General features: G+C 35.2%; 2 protein-coding genes across 12 annotated transcripts in view; one reads left to right on the top strand and one right to left on the bottom strand.

The window, feature by feature from the left end:
- GIGYF2 (GRB10 interacting GYF protein 2) overlaps positions 1-22,026 on the bottom strand; it is a 127,430-nt gene that overhangs the window by 43,356 nt on the left and 62,048 nt on the right. For 6 of the 11 annotated variants that reach the window (XM_080670583.1, XM_080670589.1, XM_080670588.1 and 3 more), the window contains 4 exons: positions 4,425-4,604; positions 894-1,111; positions 641-803; positions 368-556 (listed from right to left, as the gene is read on the bottom strand). In XM_080670583.1, the coding sequence (XP_080526709.1) occupies positions 368-556; positions 641-803; positions 894-1,111; positions 4,425-4,604 (750 nt within the window). The remainder of the gene's footprint in view (positions 1-367; positions 557-640; positions 804-893; positions 1,112-4,424; positions 4,605-22,026) is intronic. The other 5 variants (XM_080670590.1, XM_080670593.1, XM_080670592.1 and 2 more) reach the window with 1 other exon arrangement.
- Positions 12,898-21,456, top strand: KCNJ13 (potassium inwardly rectifying channel subfamily J member 13). The gene is made up of 3 exons (XM_080670598.1): positions 12,898-13,009; positions 17,768-18,241; positions 19,973-21,456. The coding sequence occupies exons 2-3, from the start codon at positions 17,782-17,784 to the stop codon at positions 20,593-20,595; spliced, it is 1,083 nt and encodes a 360-aa protein (XP_080526724.1). The 5' UTR covers positions 12,898-13,009; positions 17,768-17,781; the 3' UTR covers positions 20,596-21,456.

Genomic DNA, 22,026 nt, shown 5'->3' with positions numbered 1-22,026 from the left:
CCAGGGTGGCTATGTCATAACATCCTAGGAAGTGAGACTCCTGAGTTCCACCTTTGCTTCCTCTAACTCTGTTTTGGTAAATTCTGGGATGGACACATGTGGGAAGCGGAGTTCGACTAGGTCAGTGGTCGGCAAACTGCGGCTCACGAGCCACATGCGGCTCGCAAGCCGCGGTTTGCCACTCTGTTGACTAATGAGTTTGCCGACCACTGGACTAGGTTTACCAGTAAAATAATGTGTTCTAATAATCTACCATTAGAAGCAGTTCTAGGAGGCATAAGCAGAAATGTATCTTACCAGTCAGTGATCGAGTCCCTACTTTAAAACAAAATCCTACTTTAGCTTAATGACTCTCACAAATACATACCATCCCCTCTGCTGGGCATTTTGGTTGGCAGACTATTTTCCGTCCGACTCTCTTCTTCAGTTTTTTCCGTCTGCTCAGTTTTGGGTTCCTCTTTCCTCTCAAACTGCGGTGCTTCCTGAGGCGGATGATCTGAAGGAGTACCTGGTCTAGCAGATGATGTTAAGATTTGAGGTGTTTCCTCACTAGCTTCTGTAACATGAAGTAATCTTAAATTAACAATTTAGGAAACTTCTGGTTTGACAGATAAAAAGTAAAGACAAAACTGCACCTTACCGACTCCTATTCTTTCTGTCTTCTCTCCCTCTTTCTTATTTGTTTTATCAGGTTCTTTGGCTTCTTCATTATGGCTACCCTCAGAGTCAGAGCATTCCTCCCCTTCTTCTACAGGCCGGAAGTCCATCTCCTGCTCTTCTGGAATAGGCTCTTTCTGTACTTTCTGTAGCAAAAAATAAAGCCAAAGGCTAACAACATATTTGGATTTGGTAGAAGGTCAGTGCCTGTTATGACATTTAAATCAACTTCTTACCTTTAGAGAGAGGAATGCTCCAGAGGAGTCAAATGTGCCCATTTCTTCCTCAGCATCCTCTAAGCACCATTCAGGCAAGCTGTCCCTGTCATCGTCAATGCTGCCACTGCCAGTGCGCACCCTTCGGTAAGCCCGTTCTTCATCCCGATCTCGAAAATCAAACTCAAACCTTCGCCGTCGTTCCATGTGTTCCCGCCAGCCTGCAGAACGAGGGCCATCTGGGATCAGGAGGAGGACACAAACCTTAGAAAAGTTTTGTGACAATATTGGAAAAAGAAAGTGATAGGAAATAAAGGAGAAAACTACAACTAAAAGCAAATTCAAATACATCAACCTACTAACAGAAAACTAGGCAAATTACATGAAGTTCAGAGCTCAGCACATGTAGTTAGCTTTATTAAGTACCAAGACACAACAGACTAAAGCTTTTAAAGATACATTTAAAACAAATAACTTTTAAAGGACGCTTTATTCAAAGTATAGACTTTTAATGAGCTTTAGGTATGTGACTTAAATGTTGATTAACCTACTCCGTGGTCAGACTTAGCACTGCATATCTTTCCATACTGAAATCCATGCCTTCCTTCTGGCAAGTCTGTGAAGCATTTTCTTTATTCTCCTGAAAGTATTGTTCTTTCTGAATAAGACCAGCTCCCTATGACAGTTCACATCAAAATCATCATGCCTACCTGCTAATGCCAACATCCCATTTGTAATTCTGATTCCCAACAAAAAGTCATGGAATACAGCACTGTCAGCTTTCAGAGAGATTTTATATAGCCCACTATCATAATTTTATAATTTAAAAAACAAAACTTCTGACAGCAGAAGTAACTTGCAAATGGCAAAGCAGAATTAGAATCCAATTCTGCATCCTCTACTGCTTTTTCCACAATAACATGCTTACTTTCCTTTCCCTTCTCTCATCTCTTCACTCTCCCTAAGGAGTTATTTCCGTATAATATCCCCAGGGACATTCCTAAATCCACCCTAGCATACTGTTTATTACATCCACTGTCCAGCAGAATAAGAATGCCTAAAAATAAAAGATCCTAGTTGAAACATATTTTTCTGAAAAAGAATGGGAAACCTTGGTAAAGTCTGACAAACCTGAATCTAAGAGAGTTAAAGAAAAGAAGTGGGGGGGGGCAGTTTTTAACACATTAGAATTTTCTATCCTTGACGGCTTTCTCTGTGGCAGATACGCAAAAAAATGAGGCCAAAGCAAAATGTTCTTACCATTGAGGCTTAATTTGCTAAACCTAGCAATCTAAAACTCAAACTGAAAACCAAAGGGCAAAATGTTAAAATGCCAAATACGGGTAGCATTCTGTAAGCCACTCACAAAATGGTAAGAAAACATTATTCCACATTCCCCACCCTTTACTTAAAAGGAAACACTATTTACGACCTTCTATGAAAATGAAGAAATTTTATACCCAGATCACTTAAATGTAAACCTATAGTCATTGCTCAGAAGATGTGTTCATGATCAAATGCTGATTTCCAGAGCACTCTGTCTACTGCTGTCATTTCTAAACTGTCTGTAAATATGCACCATGACAGGAATATATGCTTCCAGGTCTCTGGCTCACATTTCCCTCTTACTGTGTTTCCTAAGTTCAGCTCTCAGAGTGAATGCTTAGCTGGCCTAATGCACCATCTCCACACGTATCCAGCTGTGCACCCTACATTAATAAAACTAGATTCCATAATGTTGTTGTCTTATCAATAGTAAAAAAACATTTTATTCATGAAAGTTAATATAGCAGATAAGGTACATCTATAGCTTAAGACTAACCAGTGCTTTAAAGACCTTCCCTTAGAACTAATTTGATAGTATTTTCACAAGATAAAATAAGTCAAAATCATTATATTTAAAATTTTAATCAAATCTTAATGAAAGATTAACTAAAATCCAAGAATTGTTAAGAGTAACTTACAATTGATATAATCAGATTTAATATGTTGGTTTGAAAAAGTGATACTATTCATTTTTTAAAATGCACATTTAGAGTGGTTGTTTTGTTTGTTTTTGTTTTTGACCCAAAATCTTTATATCCCCCAAACTATATTTTAAAAACATATAAATAAAAAATTTTGGAAAACTGTCAAGTTAATTACAAATAAAACTAACGTGAAAGTCAAATATTAGGAGAAAGATTTAGAAAAAGACAATATATATTCAAAATCTAAGTTATTGGTTGAGGAGGTTTGATGGTAGAATATAACACTAAAATTTTACTTTGTTCAACTCCCTTTAATAGAATCAACATCATTCTTTCGAGCTCAGAAACACTGTTCATCTTCCAAAACATTCACCTTGTTTGTTTTTGATCAGCTGGAATTTTTCTTCTCGCTCAGCCCAGATCCTGTTCATTCTCACTGAATGCTTGTTGGGAACATAGTCTACAAACCCTCTGCTAACAGGCAAGCTCAGCACAAAATGCAGTTATGCCCTGAAGAGAACAGTAACATTTGGTTGCCCAGGACACAGACTAATGAGAAGTGCCTAGAAAACTATGATGTAAACAATGCCCACTCATGACAGAAAACGCACCCAAGAGGCAGTCATGAAGAGCTGGGGTATAGCATCCCAACTTTATCCAAAGATTGACTTCGTCAAGTTTCTACCTACCCACACAACTCCATAAAGCACTCTAAATGCCTGTTAGAATATTTACTTAGACCAAGACTAGTGGTTTTGCTACTTGATTTTAAAAAGTAAATGGAAACAATTTACTTTATTATAATGTCCTCTATTACAGGTAAGCTCTCTTGGCATATGGTTGATAAAATATTATGTTATGCACGTGAAATTCAATAAGACATGCACACGGTCTTTGTATGCTTCAGTTCTGCATGACCCCACGATTCAAACTACAGTGGCATCTGATTATCATGAGGTGTGGAATCAGCACTTTGGCAGGGGATGAACTCTGACACAAAGCACCAGTGTCTTCAGTTACCAGCATATCTAATGTCAGGGAAGAACAGTTGGAAGCATTCTTAGGAGTCAAACAGAAGAACTTATAAAACCACTAATCACTACTATTCTCTCTCCTTTTTTAAAAAATTAGAGGGAAAAAAGAATGAACTTTTGATGTTTTGACCTGGGTTTAAAGTTTATTCTTCAAATAAGCATAAACACATTTGCAGGACAAAAAAAAATTCAAAGAATAAATCCTTTCTTGCACAGGGAGAAAAAAAAATTTAGGGGGAGCACATGTCCCTAATTATACATTTATTAAGTTTTAAAGCGTGATGAAAAAGGACTGAGAGATTTAGAGTTAGACAGAACCAAATAAAACCCTCTCTTAGTTGTGCAGTTAAGGGCAAATACTTCCTGTGAAACCACATTATTTGCCTCAGAAAAATAAGAGTGATTTTAATCAAATAAATAGATCTAGAGTATTTTTATGTTAAAATTTTTGTAATACTAAAACTGAGTGTGTTGACATAAATAATGACTCCATTTTTTTAAAAAAAACTCCCTAACAATTTCCACCAAATCCTCAACAGAATTCTTACCAGGACTATGAGGCCGCCACCTCTCTCCATCCCTTCTTGATCCAGCTAATCGCCAACCTCCATCTTCATCTTCTCCGTTTTGTTCTTCTCTAAAAATACGCCAATTGTCACTTTCTGATCGTACAAATTCATGCTTCCTCCCCACTGATGATGGTCCACCTTCCTCAAAGTTTGGTCTCCCTGTAAAGAAAATAAGAAACATGAGCCTCAGCCAGTGAGAATTTTGAAAACAGACTTGACTGCTCAAAAAAAGCTTTTCTGCAAATGTGTCCATTTCAATGTTTAGGCAGTGTAAATAAAATAACTGTGGATATATGCATAGATTATTAGGCACATTTCTTAAAGCTGAATGTTCATAGACTGGGCAAATATTTCTTAAACAAAAATAAATACATGCAATAAAAAGAGGGGCATGCAATGAAAAGTAAATCAACCTTCCCCTACATGAGACCCCTCCCTCAAGTTTCTTATAAAGTGTTCCCCAAACTGTCCACAGCTATACTTTTGCACATATATACAGATCCCTCATTCACACTACATACCAACCCCCTCAGAATGTTATGCATGTTGTCTTATACCCTTGCTGTTTGCACTAAACTGTGTATCTTGTCAATCCTTCCTTAACCAGCACATAGGTGTTCTTTTTAAGTCATATAATATTTTTAATTATATGCTATAACTTAATCAACTTCTACTGGTGATTCTGCCCAAACAAGATAACTGTAAATGTCCAAAACAGATTGTAAACTCAAAAGTAGACTATGAGCTATATATTTCATTTATTCTAGTACCTAGTACATTACAGACATACAATAAATTGCTTTTGAACAGAATTCAAAGCTAAGCTATGTCTAACCTGATGCAATTCAAGAGCTACATTAAGGATAAAAGACAATACTAAGTAAATTAAATTGGTACTTTCAGAAGACACAACAATTCTAAATTGTACAAATTCTTAGCACGATCCCACATGCGCTAACATATATAATTCACAACAGATTACATAAAATCTGAAATTTAGTTGAAAATCCAGAACATAGCCCTAACCGGTTTGGCTCAGTGGATAGAGCGTCGGCCTGCAGACTGAAGGGTCCCAGGTTCGATTCCGGTCAAGGGCATGTACCTTGGTTGCAGGCACAACCCCTGTAGAGGGTGTGCAGGAGGCAGCTCATCGATGTTTCTCTCTCATCGATGTTTCTAACTCTCTATCCCTCTCCCTTTCTCTCTGTAAAAAATCAATAAAATATATTTTAAAAAAAGAAAATCCAGAACATACACAGATGTCCTCAGTTTATAACAATAAGAGTTACATATTCTCTCAGTGACAACCTCAATTCTTTTCATGGAACCATACTAAAAGTGGGGGGAAAAACTGTACAGTGGCCTCTGAAAATGAAGAAATTTCATTTTTGGTCATCCTCTTATAGTGCATTCAGATTAAGATTCAACATCCTATTTGCCCAAATGGTTGTTAGGTTTCTATCAGATATTATTCTTAAAGAATTAAGATTATTTTAAAGGATAAAATAACTTGGAATGGGGATACAATTATTTGCTAGGCAAAATATTACCAACTGAGCCACCCACCCTTGTGTATATATGTGTCCTACTTTTTTTAACTATTCCTTCTCCAAAATAGCTGTAAAATGATATGCTAATGTGGCTCAAATAGGAATTTTTCATATTATTTACTGACTTTCTTTCCTTTTATATGAATTGTTTACTTGCACTTTTTTCTAAACTAACAGCTTCTTTACCTTTGTAACTGTCAAGTCCTACATATACTTTTCATATTAGTATCTAGGCATAAGAAAAATATAAAGACAGAATAGGTAAAAAAAAAAAACAAAAAACATAGGGAAAAGACAGGATGAAAAAAATCTAGCTTTTCTACTTACTATAAACTATCTTGTAATATTCAACCTGTATAGGGAAACCTTTATCACATAAAAGTTTAATGGTTACTTATGCCATTTCTTAGACCAAAATGGATTTGAGGGGGAAATTTTGAAGCATACTACCAAAAAAAAAAAAAAAAAAAAAAGGAGATCTGGGATTCGCTAGACCTGATTTTATTTTATTTTTACTTTTTTTTTAATCAGAGAGGGAGAGAGAAAGATAGAAACATCAATGATGAGAGAATCATTGATCAGCTGTCTCCTGCACACCCACCACTGAGGATTCAAGCCCGCAACCTGGGCATGTGCCCTTGACCAGAATCAAACCCGGGACCTTTCAGTCCACAGGCCGATGCTCTACCCACTGAGCCAAACCAGCTAGGGCTAGACCTGTTTTTATTTTTTATTTTTTAAATATATTTTATTGATTTTTTACAGAGAGGAAGAGAGAGGGATAGAGAGTTAGAAACATCGATGAGAGAGAGACATCGATCAGCTGCCTCCTGCACGCCCCCCACTGGGGATGTGCCCGCAACCCAGGTACATGCCCTTGACCGGAATCGAACCTGGGACCCTTGAGTCCGCAGGCCGACGCTCTATCCACCGAGCCAAATCGGTTTCGGCTAGACCTGTTTTTAAATTCTGACTCTAATTCTGATCTCTACACCTTAGTAAAGAAGACCCAACTCCTAATTTGAAAGGGGGTCTGTATGCACAAGTGTCTATTTTACTAGTACATAAACACTAGCCCAATCTAGTTAGAAAAATTCTATAACAAAGGAATTCAGATTTTGTTACAGAGTGCCTGTTTCCACAAAATAACTCCTAAAAACTGTATTACACTTTTTTGGTATATCAAATATTACATAAGGACTAACAGCAATAGAAAGATCTACGTGACAACTTTTCTGGTAAATAAAAGAAAACCAGAATAATATAATTCTGACATGCCAAACCAACCCCATATGTAAGTGCGAGGTAGTTGGATTTCCACCTTCAGGGATCACTGTCATTTTCAAAAGAGAAGGGTGAAAAAGATTCAAGAACTTTTAAATGGACTCCACTTATCTCCTCCCCCTATCTTTTTTAAAAAACTTATTATTGAAGAATAACCTTCTTATCAAAAAGTACACACATCATAAATGTACAACTGAAAGAGTTTTCATAAAGCAAATATATCCACATAACTGCCACCTAAGATTTTTAAAAAGCAAAAGAATATCTGGAACTCTCAAAAGTCTTCATCTCCTCCCAATCATCCCAGTTAGCTCTTCCCAAATTAAGCACTAGCTTGATTTCTATACCCAAAAATTAATTTTGCCTGTTTTTAAACTTTTTATAAAAATAGAATATTCGTTAATGTCTAGCTTCTTTCATTGCACATTAAGAAAGATTCATTCACATTGCTACAGACAACAGAAGCTTGTTCTTTTGTGCTGCTGTAAAGGATCTCACTGTATAAATAGACCACAATACATTACTCTTCTGTACTGCTGATTTAGGTTGTTTCTATTTTTTTGCTATTATGAATTGTGCTGTTATGAACATTCATGGTTATGAAATTTGATGAGCATATGTTTGCATTCTGTTGGTATTTACCTAGTAGTGTAACTGCCGAGTCATAGGGTATATTCAACTTCAGTAAGTAGTACCAAATATTTTCCCAGAGAAATAGTACTACTTTACCATTTTTTTGTGTGTTTTACTTAAACCTCCATAAACATTAATATGAGTACCTTCTCTGTGGACAAACACAACTGAAGATATAGGACTGAAAATAAAGGAGACTTAGGCATAGCACCTAGCCTCCAGGTCTACAGTCCAAGAACACACAATAAATAAATGACTTGATACATTACAGTTTACAAAATACACTGATGTGTCTTATATGATCCTTATAAGTAAACACAAGAGTTTAAGTCAAACATTCTCATCTCTATTATTCCTATAAGAAAAGGATACCTGTAGGGAGCTTCCCAAAGTCACATAGCTGAGTAGTGACAAATCAGAAATAGAACATAGGTGTCAAACTCCTAATCCAGGGTTTACTCACAAGTTAAACCTATCCGAAGCAGCCAGAAATTCTAGAAAAACTAAAGTAGGAAGAGAAATATCTTGGATCTAAATCTAATAAACTCTAAAAGGGCAATAAACATACCATGCATGGAACAACGTGGGGACAGACATCTCTAAAAGGGGGAAGATGGAACTAAACTTATTAAGTGTTCTAGCAGAAATAATATATACCTCTGAAAAAAATATTAAGAGTAACTTATTCAATGTAAAAACTTCACTCTAGAAATTATTTTGAAAGGAAAAAATAATTTCAAGCACCATCTAATAAAATATACTTTCCAATCCTGCCGGTGTGGCTCAGCAGTTGAGCGTCAACCCAGGAACCAAGAGGACACAGGTTCGATTCCCAGTCAGGACACATGCCCGGGTTTGCGGGCTCGATACCCAGTAGGAGACATGCAAGAGGCAGTTGATCGACGATATTTCTCTCTCATTGGTATTTCTATCTCTCTCTAACTTTTTTCATTGGACATTAAGAGAGATTCCTTCTCCCTTCCTATCTCTTAATCAATAAAAACATATTTTAAGAAATTAAAATATACTTTCCAATTACTGCTAATGCAACTAAAAATTACACTGTATACAAAAATTGATCTAAAACATTAAAATAAATCCTTTATAACCTAAATGATTACAACAGACTTGTATAAATCCGGGTGGAGAGTGGAGGTGTCCAAGAGAACTTCATCTGTATAAATTGAGTTAAAAAAATAAATATATTTGTACAGGGGTGGGCAAAAGTAGGAATGGAAAAAGACATGCAGGTTATGATTATTACAACAGCTTTTTAACTCTGTTTTGTGTACTCACAATGAAAACCTACTTTTGCCCATCCCTGTATATTACTGATATAACTTTAAATTAAGGATAAATATTAAAGTCATTCATGGGCAACTTAGAAGATAATATCTAAAGTTCCTTTCATGTCTAAATTATTCTAGGATTCCATAGTGACCAGGCCTAAAATGAGTGAGGGGCACCAACATGGCCTTTCTTAGCATTTAAAATCAGTCTTCCTCCTTTTATAACATCAGCATTATGACAAAATTGAGTAACCGAATATTTTAGTTGTCTTCTTTTTAAAATCTTAACAGATTAATTTTTAAACAAGGTGATTTTAAAGTAAACGCAATTGAATAATTTGAAAATTAATGCCTGAACCAAGTATTTCTAAGTTAGAGTCAGTAAATGAGCTCGGGGCTATGAATCCTTGAACTGAAAGCACATATGCGCTAGCATGTTTTTTCTTTTTTCAGGAAAAAGGGTCTAAGGTTTTTGTCAGAGTCATAAGGTATCTATGACTTCCAAAAGGTAAACACAAATTTAAAATGTATATTTTCTATTCAACATAACACGACCACTTTTGTGAGCAAACTGTATTGTGTAATACATGTTTGTTCTTACATCACAGTAATTCAAGATGTATAAAAGGTGCTAAAATACAAAGGTACTTCATTTCTAAATAGTTTCCCCAATGGCAATGAATACTTGTTTCTTCTTAAAGTATTCTCAACAGGATTCTTCTAAAAATAAAATTAAATTAAAACACACTATTGGTTTTAGTCTGGTCTAATTGAGTGGACTTCCTAAGGAGAAAGAGCAGTAAAAGGGCACCTGTGTGCATGTTTGACACACAGCCAAACATGGTGTTTATGGAAAACTTCAGATGGAGCAAGGAGGCTCTCAGCCAACAAAATCTACAGCTGTGAGACTTGGAACTTACAAGTGCCCAAACTCCAAAAGCAAAAGTGGAATTATGGGACAGACTTTGAAGCTTGTTTATGTGCAAATTTTTCTAGCGAGTAACTTTGTATTCCTCTATTCAGATATATATTCTCTGATCAACACTAAAAATATTTTCTAATGCTAGAGAAACAGTGAAAGGGAATCCCACCCAGGTGTTAGTATCTACTTTTTTCCCTCACAATTACTTGTAAACAAAACTCATGGTGGCTAGAATGGAGTAGGTTAAATTCTATATCCAGAGATTTGCAACTTTTTTCCCATCCTAACCCCCGAAAGGAAACAATCTGCTTCACTGGTTAGCGTGGGTCCTGGAAACACAGCAGCTCCTGGCTGGAAGGAAGAAACAGGAGGGGCTGCAGCATTATCAGAATCTCTTTGAAAAGGCATCTCATGTGGTTTGAATATGTTCCATATCCCTAAAATCTTCTTGCTTAGTCCCCTGCTGGTGTACACGCAGACACTGCCTGAAATATCTGGGGAAGACAATCAGAAGGTGAGCTCGAATGCAGAACTGGAAAGACAAGAAGCACCTTTTAAAGAAAGCTAAGTGCACTATGTAAGAAAGAACATTGGAGCGAGGGCTAAAGTTTTGAAGTTGGGAGATTATTTGCATATAGGCAGGACACTGCACTCCACTAAAGGTTTTGTTGTTTTCAAGTACAAGGTGGCACAGTTTGGGATTATATACTGAATTACTTCAGCTAAAATGAAAAAAAGAAAAAAATCCAACACCTTCAGGGACAGAGAACTGAATTTAATAAAGAATAACCTACCTGGTCTTGGCACCTTGCTTAATCATTAAAATTTTGAATAAAAAATAAATGAACAGATATCTAGCATTTATGTTCATTCACAGATATTTCAGAGCTATCTCCAATCAAAATCACCAATTCTGTTTAGATGGCAGGGCCCTGTGTATTAGAATGAAACTGGCATATCATCTGTTCCAAAATCAGTTTCATCTCAGCTAATCTGGCAACTCAACCAGAAATGAATTTAACTGCTCGGGCTATTATAATGGGAGTGCTGTGCTCCTGAGTAGAACTCCAAAGCTGATCTACATTATCCATACAGTTAGCAATTAGGAATCACCATGTATAGATCATAGCAAACTTTCAAATTATAAAAGTCCAGAAACTAGTACACTTTTTCACTTGAGACAGTTCTTGATGATCATTTTGCCAAATCATTTTTGCCTCAATACAGGGGTGGGCAAAGTAGGTTTATATTTGTGAGTATACACAAGTTCGTTCTTGTGTTATTAATTGTTGTATCATTCTCCATATAAACAACTGTAAACCTACTTTTGCTCACCCCTTTATTATGGAAAGAGGCTTCTAAGTTTAGTAAAATCCTTAACTATCTTGCTTGCTATAATGTCTATTCAAGACACATGGCAGATACACTCCAATACTTCTGCTTTTTGAAAGGCAATGTTACACTGTATTTACTCTGGCTTACCTTACCCGCCCCCCGCCCTGCCCCCCAAAAAACCCAAAAAACCATTAACTGGCAATTGATATAAAGTAAAATTCCTACCAGCACAGGCAGGAAACCAACATCACATCACAAGTCATTCCTTTATGCTTTTACCTTCTCTAGTTCTGAAGGTCATAGTTTCCAATGCTGTGTCTGAACTTGTATTGAAATGTTTGGCATTAATAAAACAAAGAAGGAATTAATATATTTTTTAGTTGTGAGGAGCAAGGAAGGAATCTACAAAGGCGGATTTCACTTTCTAAGTAGCATTATATTGGTCTACATTATTAATTTTCCCAGCAGGCCTTCCATGATTTTACTTTGAATAATTGCAGCCTTTGTTTCTAAGATCCTCTTACATGTGACATTTGATCAAAGTTTTAAAATCAGCAGCTAATGGAAGTGGAGAAAAGTATTGCTCAGTAAGGTATTATATTATACAAAGCCATCCCACAGCTTATTTTAAGGTTTAAATCTCACAGATGTTTCCAGTTAAACATTATATAGATGTTAAATTAAAATTTCTGAATTCTGAATACTATGATTTACTGCACGTGATCATATTTCTCAGGGAAACATCTCCTAAACATCACTAAAGCATGCCTTAAGACAACTTTTCAGTTTTTTCACACAGATGTGTTTTTTAAAGATAAGTACAATGTACCAAAAAAGTTTATTCTTATTCAAGGTCTCTGTACACAGCCTTAAAAAAAAAAAAAGTCTGCCTCCTTGCCACACCCAAAAAAGATTTCAGGTAACTAAATTACCTATATTACTAGTTCTAGAGTTAGTGTCAGCCATTCTGATGAGATGGTATATGAAAACTGGTAAAAATAAATTCATTAGTTCATACCTCAAAGTCCCTATCCAAGGATATCTTCCCCAAAGAAATGGAGGGAAAAAACGATTAGTAAAGGAAATACCTCACACTTCAACATGCTATATAAGGAAAGAGGTCTGAAAGGAAATCTTGCAGGGAATTTTATCCCTTTGAACTTTTAAATAAATTCTTAAGTAAGATTATGCAAACTTACTAAAAACCGGTCCAGATTAGAGGGAAAAAATGCACCCCTTCTCCAAGTCAGTTCTGGAGGCTTTAACCAGAGTTGTTAAGGTTTGTGTTGAGTAAAGAAAGACCTCCTAATAAACCAGCATTCTTTTCCACATGATCAGAACTAATTGGCCCCCCTGCAGACTAAGTGACCAATCACATCAGCTTCAGCTGAAACCAACCCCCACGACATTATAAACAGAGGAATGTGAACTGTAAACCCAGTCCAAGAAGAGAACCTACAAACTAGACTTGTAAATTACCTCATCAAAAAGGTTGACTTTAAGTTTCCTCAAGACCTACCTGTGCATATAGTCTGACCCAGCAAAAAACTGGTGAGTACATGAAATAATATTCATTCTTATTTCTTTCTTTAAAGGGGAACAGAGAAAGAAAATCTGGCAAATAGGAACAGAGCTAGATATTGCCAATAGAGTTTTAAAACATACATTAAGGTTATTCTTTTTCCTTAAATTTTTGAAATGGAATAATGGATCCTACTGAAAGCATTACTGAAAATTTTCTTAATTGTTTTATTAAATGTGTAATAATTCTCCATTATAATATAGAAACGAGTAGAAGAGGAAAAACCCTAAAAAAATTTTAGCAACTTTTAACAAAAGGTATCTTTTTCGTTTGAAAGGGATTAAAGAACCCCAAATGAGCATATAAAAACAAATGACAAAAAGAAAAACTTTGTTTTTAATTTTTTAATCCATGTTTTAAGCATGGATTACTGGAAGTAGATGTTTCTGCAAATAAGAATTTAAAAGACTCTCAGAGCTTATATAATAGAGTTAGAACTCACACTGTTTGCCCTAATTATGGAGGGACAAGAAAGACAATTTTAAGACTCCCTATAAGGTCTTAAAGTGTTTATACCAGATGTGAACAAATACATAGTAATACTGTAATCATTTAACATTTGTTGTTATAGCCTGCATCTACATTGTTTAATAGGAACTATACTACTATATTACAACATGTTAATAAAAGACAGTTTTTAAAGCTACAATCTAATGAGTAAAATAAATCCATTATTTTGATGACCAATGAAGCAGCCAAACTATCATTTGTATAAAGCACTGTTTTTTCCACCAAAGAGTTTATAAGTGGGCAAAAATTTTATAGCCCACAGAGAGCAATACAAGCAAACCTTCCCAATCTTCAATTCTACTTTCTATTGGGATCAAGAATACAAACCAAGATAAATACAATCAAAACAAACAAATTCATAGATATAGAGAACAAACTGATGGTTACCAGGAGGGAAGCATGTGGAGGAAATGGGCAAAAAAGGTGAAGAGATTAAGAAGTACAAACTGCCAATTACAAAATTAGTCATGGGGATATAATACACAGCATAGGGAATATACTGTAGTCAATAATACTGTAATAACGATGTATGGTGGGTGACAGATGGTTACTAACCTTTTTGGCCCTGGTTAGCCTTCATAAAGAAACACAATGTTTTATTTGACAAATTTTGAGCCACTACAGAATATTTGTTTTTCAGGAATGTTTACTGTCCAAAGGTTTTTCAATGTATGTATAGTTATTTAGTTGCAAGAGAGAAAAAATAAAATTATAAAAGCCTAGAGCAGGGGTAGGAAACTTCTTTTCTGCCAAGGGCCATTTGGATATTTATAACATCATTCGTGGGCCATACAAAATTATCAACTTAAAAATTAGCCTGCTATATTTGGTCAAACATTTAATTAACTCATCCCTAATGCCTTGGCAGAACCAGACCAAATGACTTCGCAGGGCTTAAATGGCCCACAGACTGGGCATTCCCCACCACTGGCCTAGAGCATGAGTGCTATAAGTAACAATCCTGAAAAGGCCCAAATGAGAATAATTGTTAGCTATAGTATGTATAGGAAGGCTATTTCCCAGGTAATGCATTTTAGAACTTAACAAAGCAGGTTGAAAATCAAAAAGAACTGCTTGGTCTGCATGGCTTAGTGGTTGAGCGTCGACCTATGAACTAGGAAGTCACGGTTCGATTCCCAGTCAGGGCACATGCCCATGTTGTGGGCTTGATCCTCAGTGTAGGGTGTGCAGGAGGCAGCTGATCAATGATTCTCTCTCATCATTGATGTTTCTATCCCTCTCTCCCTCTCCCTTCCTCTCTGAATTAAAAAAAAAAGTAAAAAAATTTTTAAGAAAATCAAGAAGAATCATGTAGATTTCTCCCTACCCAGAAATTACTGTGAAACAAAAAGCAATCAGTGGTTCCCAAAAGTGGAATAAGCACTAGTGTAAAGTTCCGTGATGGGCATTTTCACACAGGCAGGAAGTAAGAAACAGTAAAGGACAATGCCATGGACGATACAGAACCATGCAGTGGTTCTGACATTCTTCAAGTGTCAAAATATCTTTCATAAAATTATAATATATTTTTTAAATTATTTTCTCATCTGGCAAAATACAAACTTGGCAATGCCATATAAAAACTCTCCTCTCCATGTTTTGCTTTAATTCTACTAGTCTGCAGAATCCTAGACTGACTATGTAGTAATTCTGATTGTACTCATCTACAAATCTTGCAGTGTGTCTTCCTTAAATTAAAATATATTTTTTGCCTGCAAATCATAGGTCTGAACCTAAGGAAACATTCCTGAAAAACAAATATTCTGTAGTGGCTCAAAATTTGTCAAATAAAACATTGTGTTTCTTTATGAAGGCTAACCAGGGCCAAAGAGGCAATATAGCACTAACTCTGAACTATGGACTTGGTATGGGACTCACCATTACTTACTACCTTGGTGATCTTATGAAACTCACTGTGCCTTAGTTTCATTATCTGTAAAATGAGCATACTAATGGTACTTTTACTGTGAAAGTCAAAAAATTTATTAATTACGGTAAAGCAAATAATACTTATTTGGTCAAACATTTAATTAACTCACCCCTAATGCCTTGGCAGGGCCAGACCAAATGACTTCGCAAAGCTTACATGGCCTACAAACTGGGCGTTCCCCACCCAGAGAAGTTACTCTGGCCAGGCATTGGCTATTGGCTTCATATAAGTTAATACATGTGAAGTATTTGATATGATTCCTGGCACACAACAAACCATATATATTAGCTAATATTATTAATCATTACTGTCATAAGATCATGTAAAAAGTTAACAATGGTTTAAAATAGATACCTGAGACAGTTAAGGGGACAAAAAGAGCATCTACTAAAGATGCTAAAACATCTGCTGTCAGACTTTTTGTGAATGTAATACCAATTAACTTGGGAAAGACTTTTATTTCACCAAACTTTCTAAATAGAGATCTTCTTGTAGTAAAAAAAATAAATAAAAATTAACCAGCTGTGAAATTAGACAGATTTGGTTAATAATTCAAATAATCCAAGGCCCCCATCTGCCTGTGTACATTTCTTTTATCTGCCTGCTCCTTAGTGACTTCATCTGAAAAATGGGATAATAATGTCTATCTTGCTGAGATAACAAAGAATTAGAGATAATGCAATACAAAAGCCTGTAGCAGAGTGCCTATTTATGGTTGTCGTTGTATTATTTCCAAAAAGGCAGAGAGCAGGTCTCCTAAAACACTTAAAGAATCTAGCAAAATGAGACACTAAATAGCTGTCGCAAGGAAAAAATATATACTAAGTAAAATGGTAATAACTTGTTAGGAATAAAAAATTATAAAACATTAATGCCCTAAGTTTTTAAAAAGTTTATAATATGAAACTGAAATGGCTATCTAATCTAAATAAGTTTATCAATCATTTTAGTGTTCCATCAGTAACTAAAATCTGGAAAAAATACAAGAGACTGTCTCTAATATCACCAATAAACGATAAATTAGCCTCAGGACAAAAGAGAAAGTATATACCCAGCTGCGCAATGTTCAATTCCAACAACACAGGATAGGAAGGATCCAGTAAACCTAAGCAATAAGCTAAGTCTAGTAGTATATATGCCTCTAGTCCACTTAAGCAGCACTGTCCTTCAAAAGATAGGAACAACAGTGCCTTGCAATACTTCCAAGGGCATCTACTTCTAAAGGAAAAAGCAAAGAAAGGAGTCAAATATAATACCTACTACTGAACTATAGCAAAGAAGAGAGGAGTATTCAAGGAGCAAAGCAGCATTTCCCATTCAGTTCCTGGTAGCCTCTACACAAGTCTCAAGATGCGAAGATGGTCACATAGAAAACACACAATATATTTCTACTCACGACACAGAGAAAAGAGTAACCACTGATAAATACTGTTTACAGCTAAAAACTAACTATATTGTCTTTTTAAAATTGCCATTTGATGTACTAATGATTACTTTAGTTCATTAAACTTGAAGCTTTATTTTATGGTTTACTTTCAAAATTAATATTATCTAGGAATCTCTACCTAGAATTCTTTGTTTTGCCAAGAAAATAATTCTCTACCCTATGATCTAATCAGCATTTGAGAATATTTTAAGAGGGCATCAATTCATCAGCCAGGAAAGAAGAGTCCATGAAGATGGCCACAAAGTGGCAAAAACAAATAAAACTTTAAGTAACTAACTAAAAAGCATATTAGAACTATGACTTTAAAAGTTAAAAGTTTAGTCTTGTCCTAGCACTAAGTTTGGTGTCAACACATTTATAGACAGTTTAACTTCTAAATGATTTCTATTATTTACACTTCTAAATGAATTCTATTTATTTACACAGAGAAACACATATATTTAACATTTCTTATGAGTTTTCCATAATTATAAATCATTAAATAATTATGTAAAGTTTTTATTTACACATAATGTTTAGTCAAGTTAATAAATACTCAATGTCTGGACTTGTGCAAGAAAGATACAGGGGTGTCAATAAGCCATGAACCATAATCCCAACCTGCAGAAATTTTAAAATATACTTGAAAATGTTAAAACACCAAACAATATTTTTTTACAGTCATTCTAGGAAACAATAAGAGATATCCTAAGGCAAACCATGATTAGCCACTTTATGAAAAGAGACAGTGTCAGATTGGAAAAGCCTTTCCAACAGTCAAGAAAGCATTCCAAAGAAATTACATAGTGAATGAGGTCTCAGAATGTATTAACATTAACTGTAAATCCCTTGATTTCAAAGATTTACAGCCTGAGATGGATGGCAGCAATTGCAAGGTTAATGCTCCTCTCCTAAATCAGAGATACCGAAGGATGGTCACCAAGGATGGCCACAGCACACTTCAAATGGATGGCGCTCAAAGAGGTCTTGTCTATCTTCGAGATGCTTGGGGAATCCTAATGGACATGCGCTGGCGCTGGATGATGTTGGTCTTTTCTGCTTCTTTTGTTGTCCACTGGCTTGTCTTTGCAGTGCTCTGGTATGTGCTAGCTGAGATGAATGGTGATCTGGAACTAGATCATGATGCCCCACCTGAAAACCACACTATCTGTGTCAAGTACATCACCAGTTTCACAGCTGCATTCTCCTTCTCCCTGGAGACGCAACTCACAATTGGTTATGGTACCATGTTTCCCAGTGGTGACTGTCCAAGTGCAATCGCCCTCCTTGCCATACAAATGCTCCTAGGCCTCATGCTAGAGGCTTTTATCACAGGTAATTGTTTTTGTTCTTAAAAAATGGATGGAAGTTCTAGAAAGGTATAGTCAGTAATTAGCAACTGTGCTATAGAATCATTTCTTTGCATTGTTAGCAGGTAATGTCTGAGATTGAAAAGAGAATCTAGGGACAAATGATAGGGGGGACTATAAGAAACATGACTCTATACTTAAATTTTACCTATTGGAACTTCTTAAGAAAAAAGGAACCATTATGACACTAACTTGCAGCAACATCTTATGCAAAAAACAAAACAAAACACAACTCTAAGAAAAACTTTTCAGAGAAGCTAAATATTTCATTAAATAAATGAATAAATATCAGCACATATTTTGACATTTTACCTAATGGAAGAATTCTATATTTTAAACTTGGCTAGAATTTTCTCCTCTAAGTTCACCTTTTCAACATTTATTAAATACTAGTGAGTCCAGAGCACTAAAGTCAGCATTGTATGTATATACATACAAGTATATACATTCTTAGCAAAATGCTCTAGAAATATAGCCACAGAGATTATGAAATTTTTCTTAGAACGCAGCAACAAGTAGGGCTAATGTACTTTTTATAAGTGATATATACAAAAAAAAATTAAAAAAAGAAAGAAACCTTGGTCTTAACACACTACCCAGTAATAATCTGAGAAGGTAAGCAATGGCCGTATGCAAGGTGATGTAGAATGAAGTCCCAGTGTGCCAACAAGTGGCTCCACAAACTGTAACAAATCACTTAACCTTTACAATAAGAGTTCTTACACTGGATTAGTCATTAGATAAAATTTAGAGGATCTATGAATTTAGGTAAGAAAAACTTGCATCTTTTTTCACTAAATCCTAACTGAAATTTGGTATTTCCTTTCATTATAAATGTAGGCAACAAAAAACAACAGCATCAATAACAACTTTGATGCAAACAGAAATCACAGATATTTTCATATTCACACTATAATACTTCAACATTACAGTACTAAATCCACCACTATATTTTGTTATTTAATGTACTAATAAATCACACATAGCACTATAATACATTTTTTAGACTTATTCAACCAGATTTCAATATATTTGGGTTTTTCGGTACATATCTTATTTGTATGAATTTAAAGCATAATTCCATAAACCTCCCTGCCAGGAAGACCTGTGGCACAAAAGCAGTTAAGAAGCTTTAATCTATAGCTCATGGGAACAAGAAGGATGCACCTGAAAGATGCTCTGAAATAACCTTAGAGCCAGAGTCTTCTTAAAAAAATTTAAAAAAAAAAAGTGTGTATGGGGATAAATTTCAAAGTTAAAAAATTCTTTAATTTTTTATGGTCCCTTCCCCACCCCAAATCATTCCACTTTGAATCTAATCTCTGTGTAGGCTTGAAGTAATTTGTTTGCACTTAAACTGAATTTGTCACTTTTTTTTAAAAGGGGAAATAATATAGGAAGTAACTATTCTTTGACTATAAAACATACTAGAGGATAAAGTTTTACATTTCTATGTAAAATGAATTTTGCTTATCCATTTTGTTATCATAATTTAAAAAAAAAGAGTGTATGTACACTTTCAAAATTTCTTCAGGCAAATAAGACTATCCAAATTAATGAGTTCAATTCCTGACTTATTTGAAATGCATGGCACCAAGAAATGTATTACCCATTTGATATACCCTTCTCATGCAGAAAACATATTGGCATGTAAAGTAATTATTCTAAAAAAAAAACTTAATGGTTTCTAATTTAGGTGCCTTTGTGGCGAAGATTGCCCGCCCAAAAAATCGAGCGTTCTCAATTCGCTTCACTGACATGGCAGTAGTGACTCATTTAGATGGCAAACCTAATCTTATTTTCCAAGTGGCCAATACTCGACCTAGCCCTCTAACCAGTGTTCGGGTCTCAGCTATACTCTATCAGGAAAGAGAAAATGGAGAACTCTACCAAACTAGTGTGGACTTCCACCTTGACGGCATCAGTTCTGAGGAATGTCCATTCTTTATCTTCCCACTAACCTACTATCACTCCATTATACCTTCGAGTCCTCTGGCTACTCTGCTCCAGCATGAAAATCCTCCCCACTTTGAATTAGTTGTGTTCCTCTCAGCAATGCAAGAAGGCACTGGAGAAATATGCCAAAGGAGGACATCCTACCTACCCTCTGAGATCATGTTACACCACTGTTTTGCATCTCTGTTGACCCGAGGTTCCAAAGGTGAGTATCAAATCAAGATGGAGAATTTTGACAAGACTGTTCCTGAATTTCCAACTCCTCTGGTCTCTAAGAGCCCAAACAGGACTGACATGGATATCCGTATCAATGGACAAAGCATTGACAATTTTCAGATCTCTGAAACAGGGCTAACAGAATAAGATGTATTCATAGCACCCTATTTTTTAATGTATTAAATATATCCAGCCAGTTATGCAGCTACTTTTCCTTCATCATATCTCATGTTCTTTTTTTTCCAATGCTGATTACAACTCTCTGATTACATCGAGCCTAAGCCCATAAAAAATGGCTGAGCTAACAATACACATTCTGGAAATATAACATTCTACTTTACGAAGTTTGTATCTGTGGTTATCTCCTGAAATCAGTGTTATCTCAACATGACAGATACTTATACAGAAATGGTGAATTTATAAAGATGAGGTATGATACCAATGGTGAAGGTAAAATGGACAGTGAAGTTTAACATAGCTAAACTCTAAGAAAATCAACCATAGATCTCTCATTTTCATCTGCAAGTTGAAGCAACAGTCTAGTTTCAAACCTAGCTTCCTAGGTAGATAGATGATTTCACAGTATTTAGTGAACATCCTTTTAAAACTTATTTTTTCAAGACAACAAAGATCATTCCTTTGGTTCTTTATACTACAAAACTGGGTAAGTAATACCCCCTTAGTTTTTAACAGCTAAGAACAAAACTCCAAAAGAAAAACAGCAAAATATAGATTTATGCATAACTCCATAGACATTTGAGCATGACACCCAATCACATGTTCATACATTTGCGGCAGAATATGATTAGAAAAAAATAAGATAAGCTCCAGCCCAAATGGAACCTGTGGGGGTACTTTTGATAAGGAGAGTCAAAATTATATCTACGTTAAAGCTAACTGCCTAACAATAAAATAGTAATTTAAAAAGTATAATAAACTGCTCATTAAGTGGCTTGCAATCTAAGTAAAAATATTCCCTTCCTACCTATGATCCATTCAATGGTTTATTAAAAAAAAAAAAAAAAAATGACAGCTTTAAGTAACTCATAAATGTACATATATATTTTAAGGTTTTATAAACATAAAGGTTTAGTTAGATGTAATTCAACTAGGAAAAAGTCTCCAATAGATAAAGCAAAAAATAATTAGGCAATGAAGTATTTTTAACCCCAAATTCCTGTTTTCAACTTGAAATAGTTTTTTCTATAAACAAAAAATGAGTGTTTATTCACCAGTAGGAGGTTGGACTAGATAAATCTATTACTTATTTCCAAATCTAATATCCCCTGAAAATTATGCTTTCTCTGCTTTAATTTTTACTTTATATATACTAAGATGAGCCCTTTCCCTTACACATCCAGTTTAAGACTATCCTTTGTATACTTTTCATTTCAATAAAAAATCAAACTGTCCGCAAACAAAACAAGAACCAAGTAAGTCACCCTATCAAATTTCAAATAGATTTGTGGTTGCTCTTCCTTTCTGAAATTTCCCTTATTCAGGTTTATGTGGGAAAAGTGAAAGATTAACCCTCCCTCCTGGTGATGACCCACGCAGGAATAAACTCTTGAAATAAAT

Source organism: Plecotus auritus (assembly GCF_963455305.1).
Source record: "Plecotus auritus genome assembly, chromosome: 5".
Taxonomy (NCBI): Eukaryota; Metazoa; Chordata; class Mammalia; order Chiroptera; family Vespertilionidae; genus Plecotus; species Plecotus auritus.
This window is presented reverse-complemented; position numbering and strand designations above follow the sequence as displayed.

Excerpts from the sequence above, each read along its gene's own strand:
- KCNJ13 (XM_080670598.1), top strand. The coding sequence starts at position 17,782 with ATGGATGGCAGCAATTGCAAGGTTAATGCTCCTCTCCTAAATCAGAGA. Across the intron at positions 18,242-19,972 it reads GCTAGAGGCTTTTATCACAG|GTGCCTTTGTGGCGAAGATT; the intron begins GTAATTGTTTTT and ends TTTCTAATTTAG.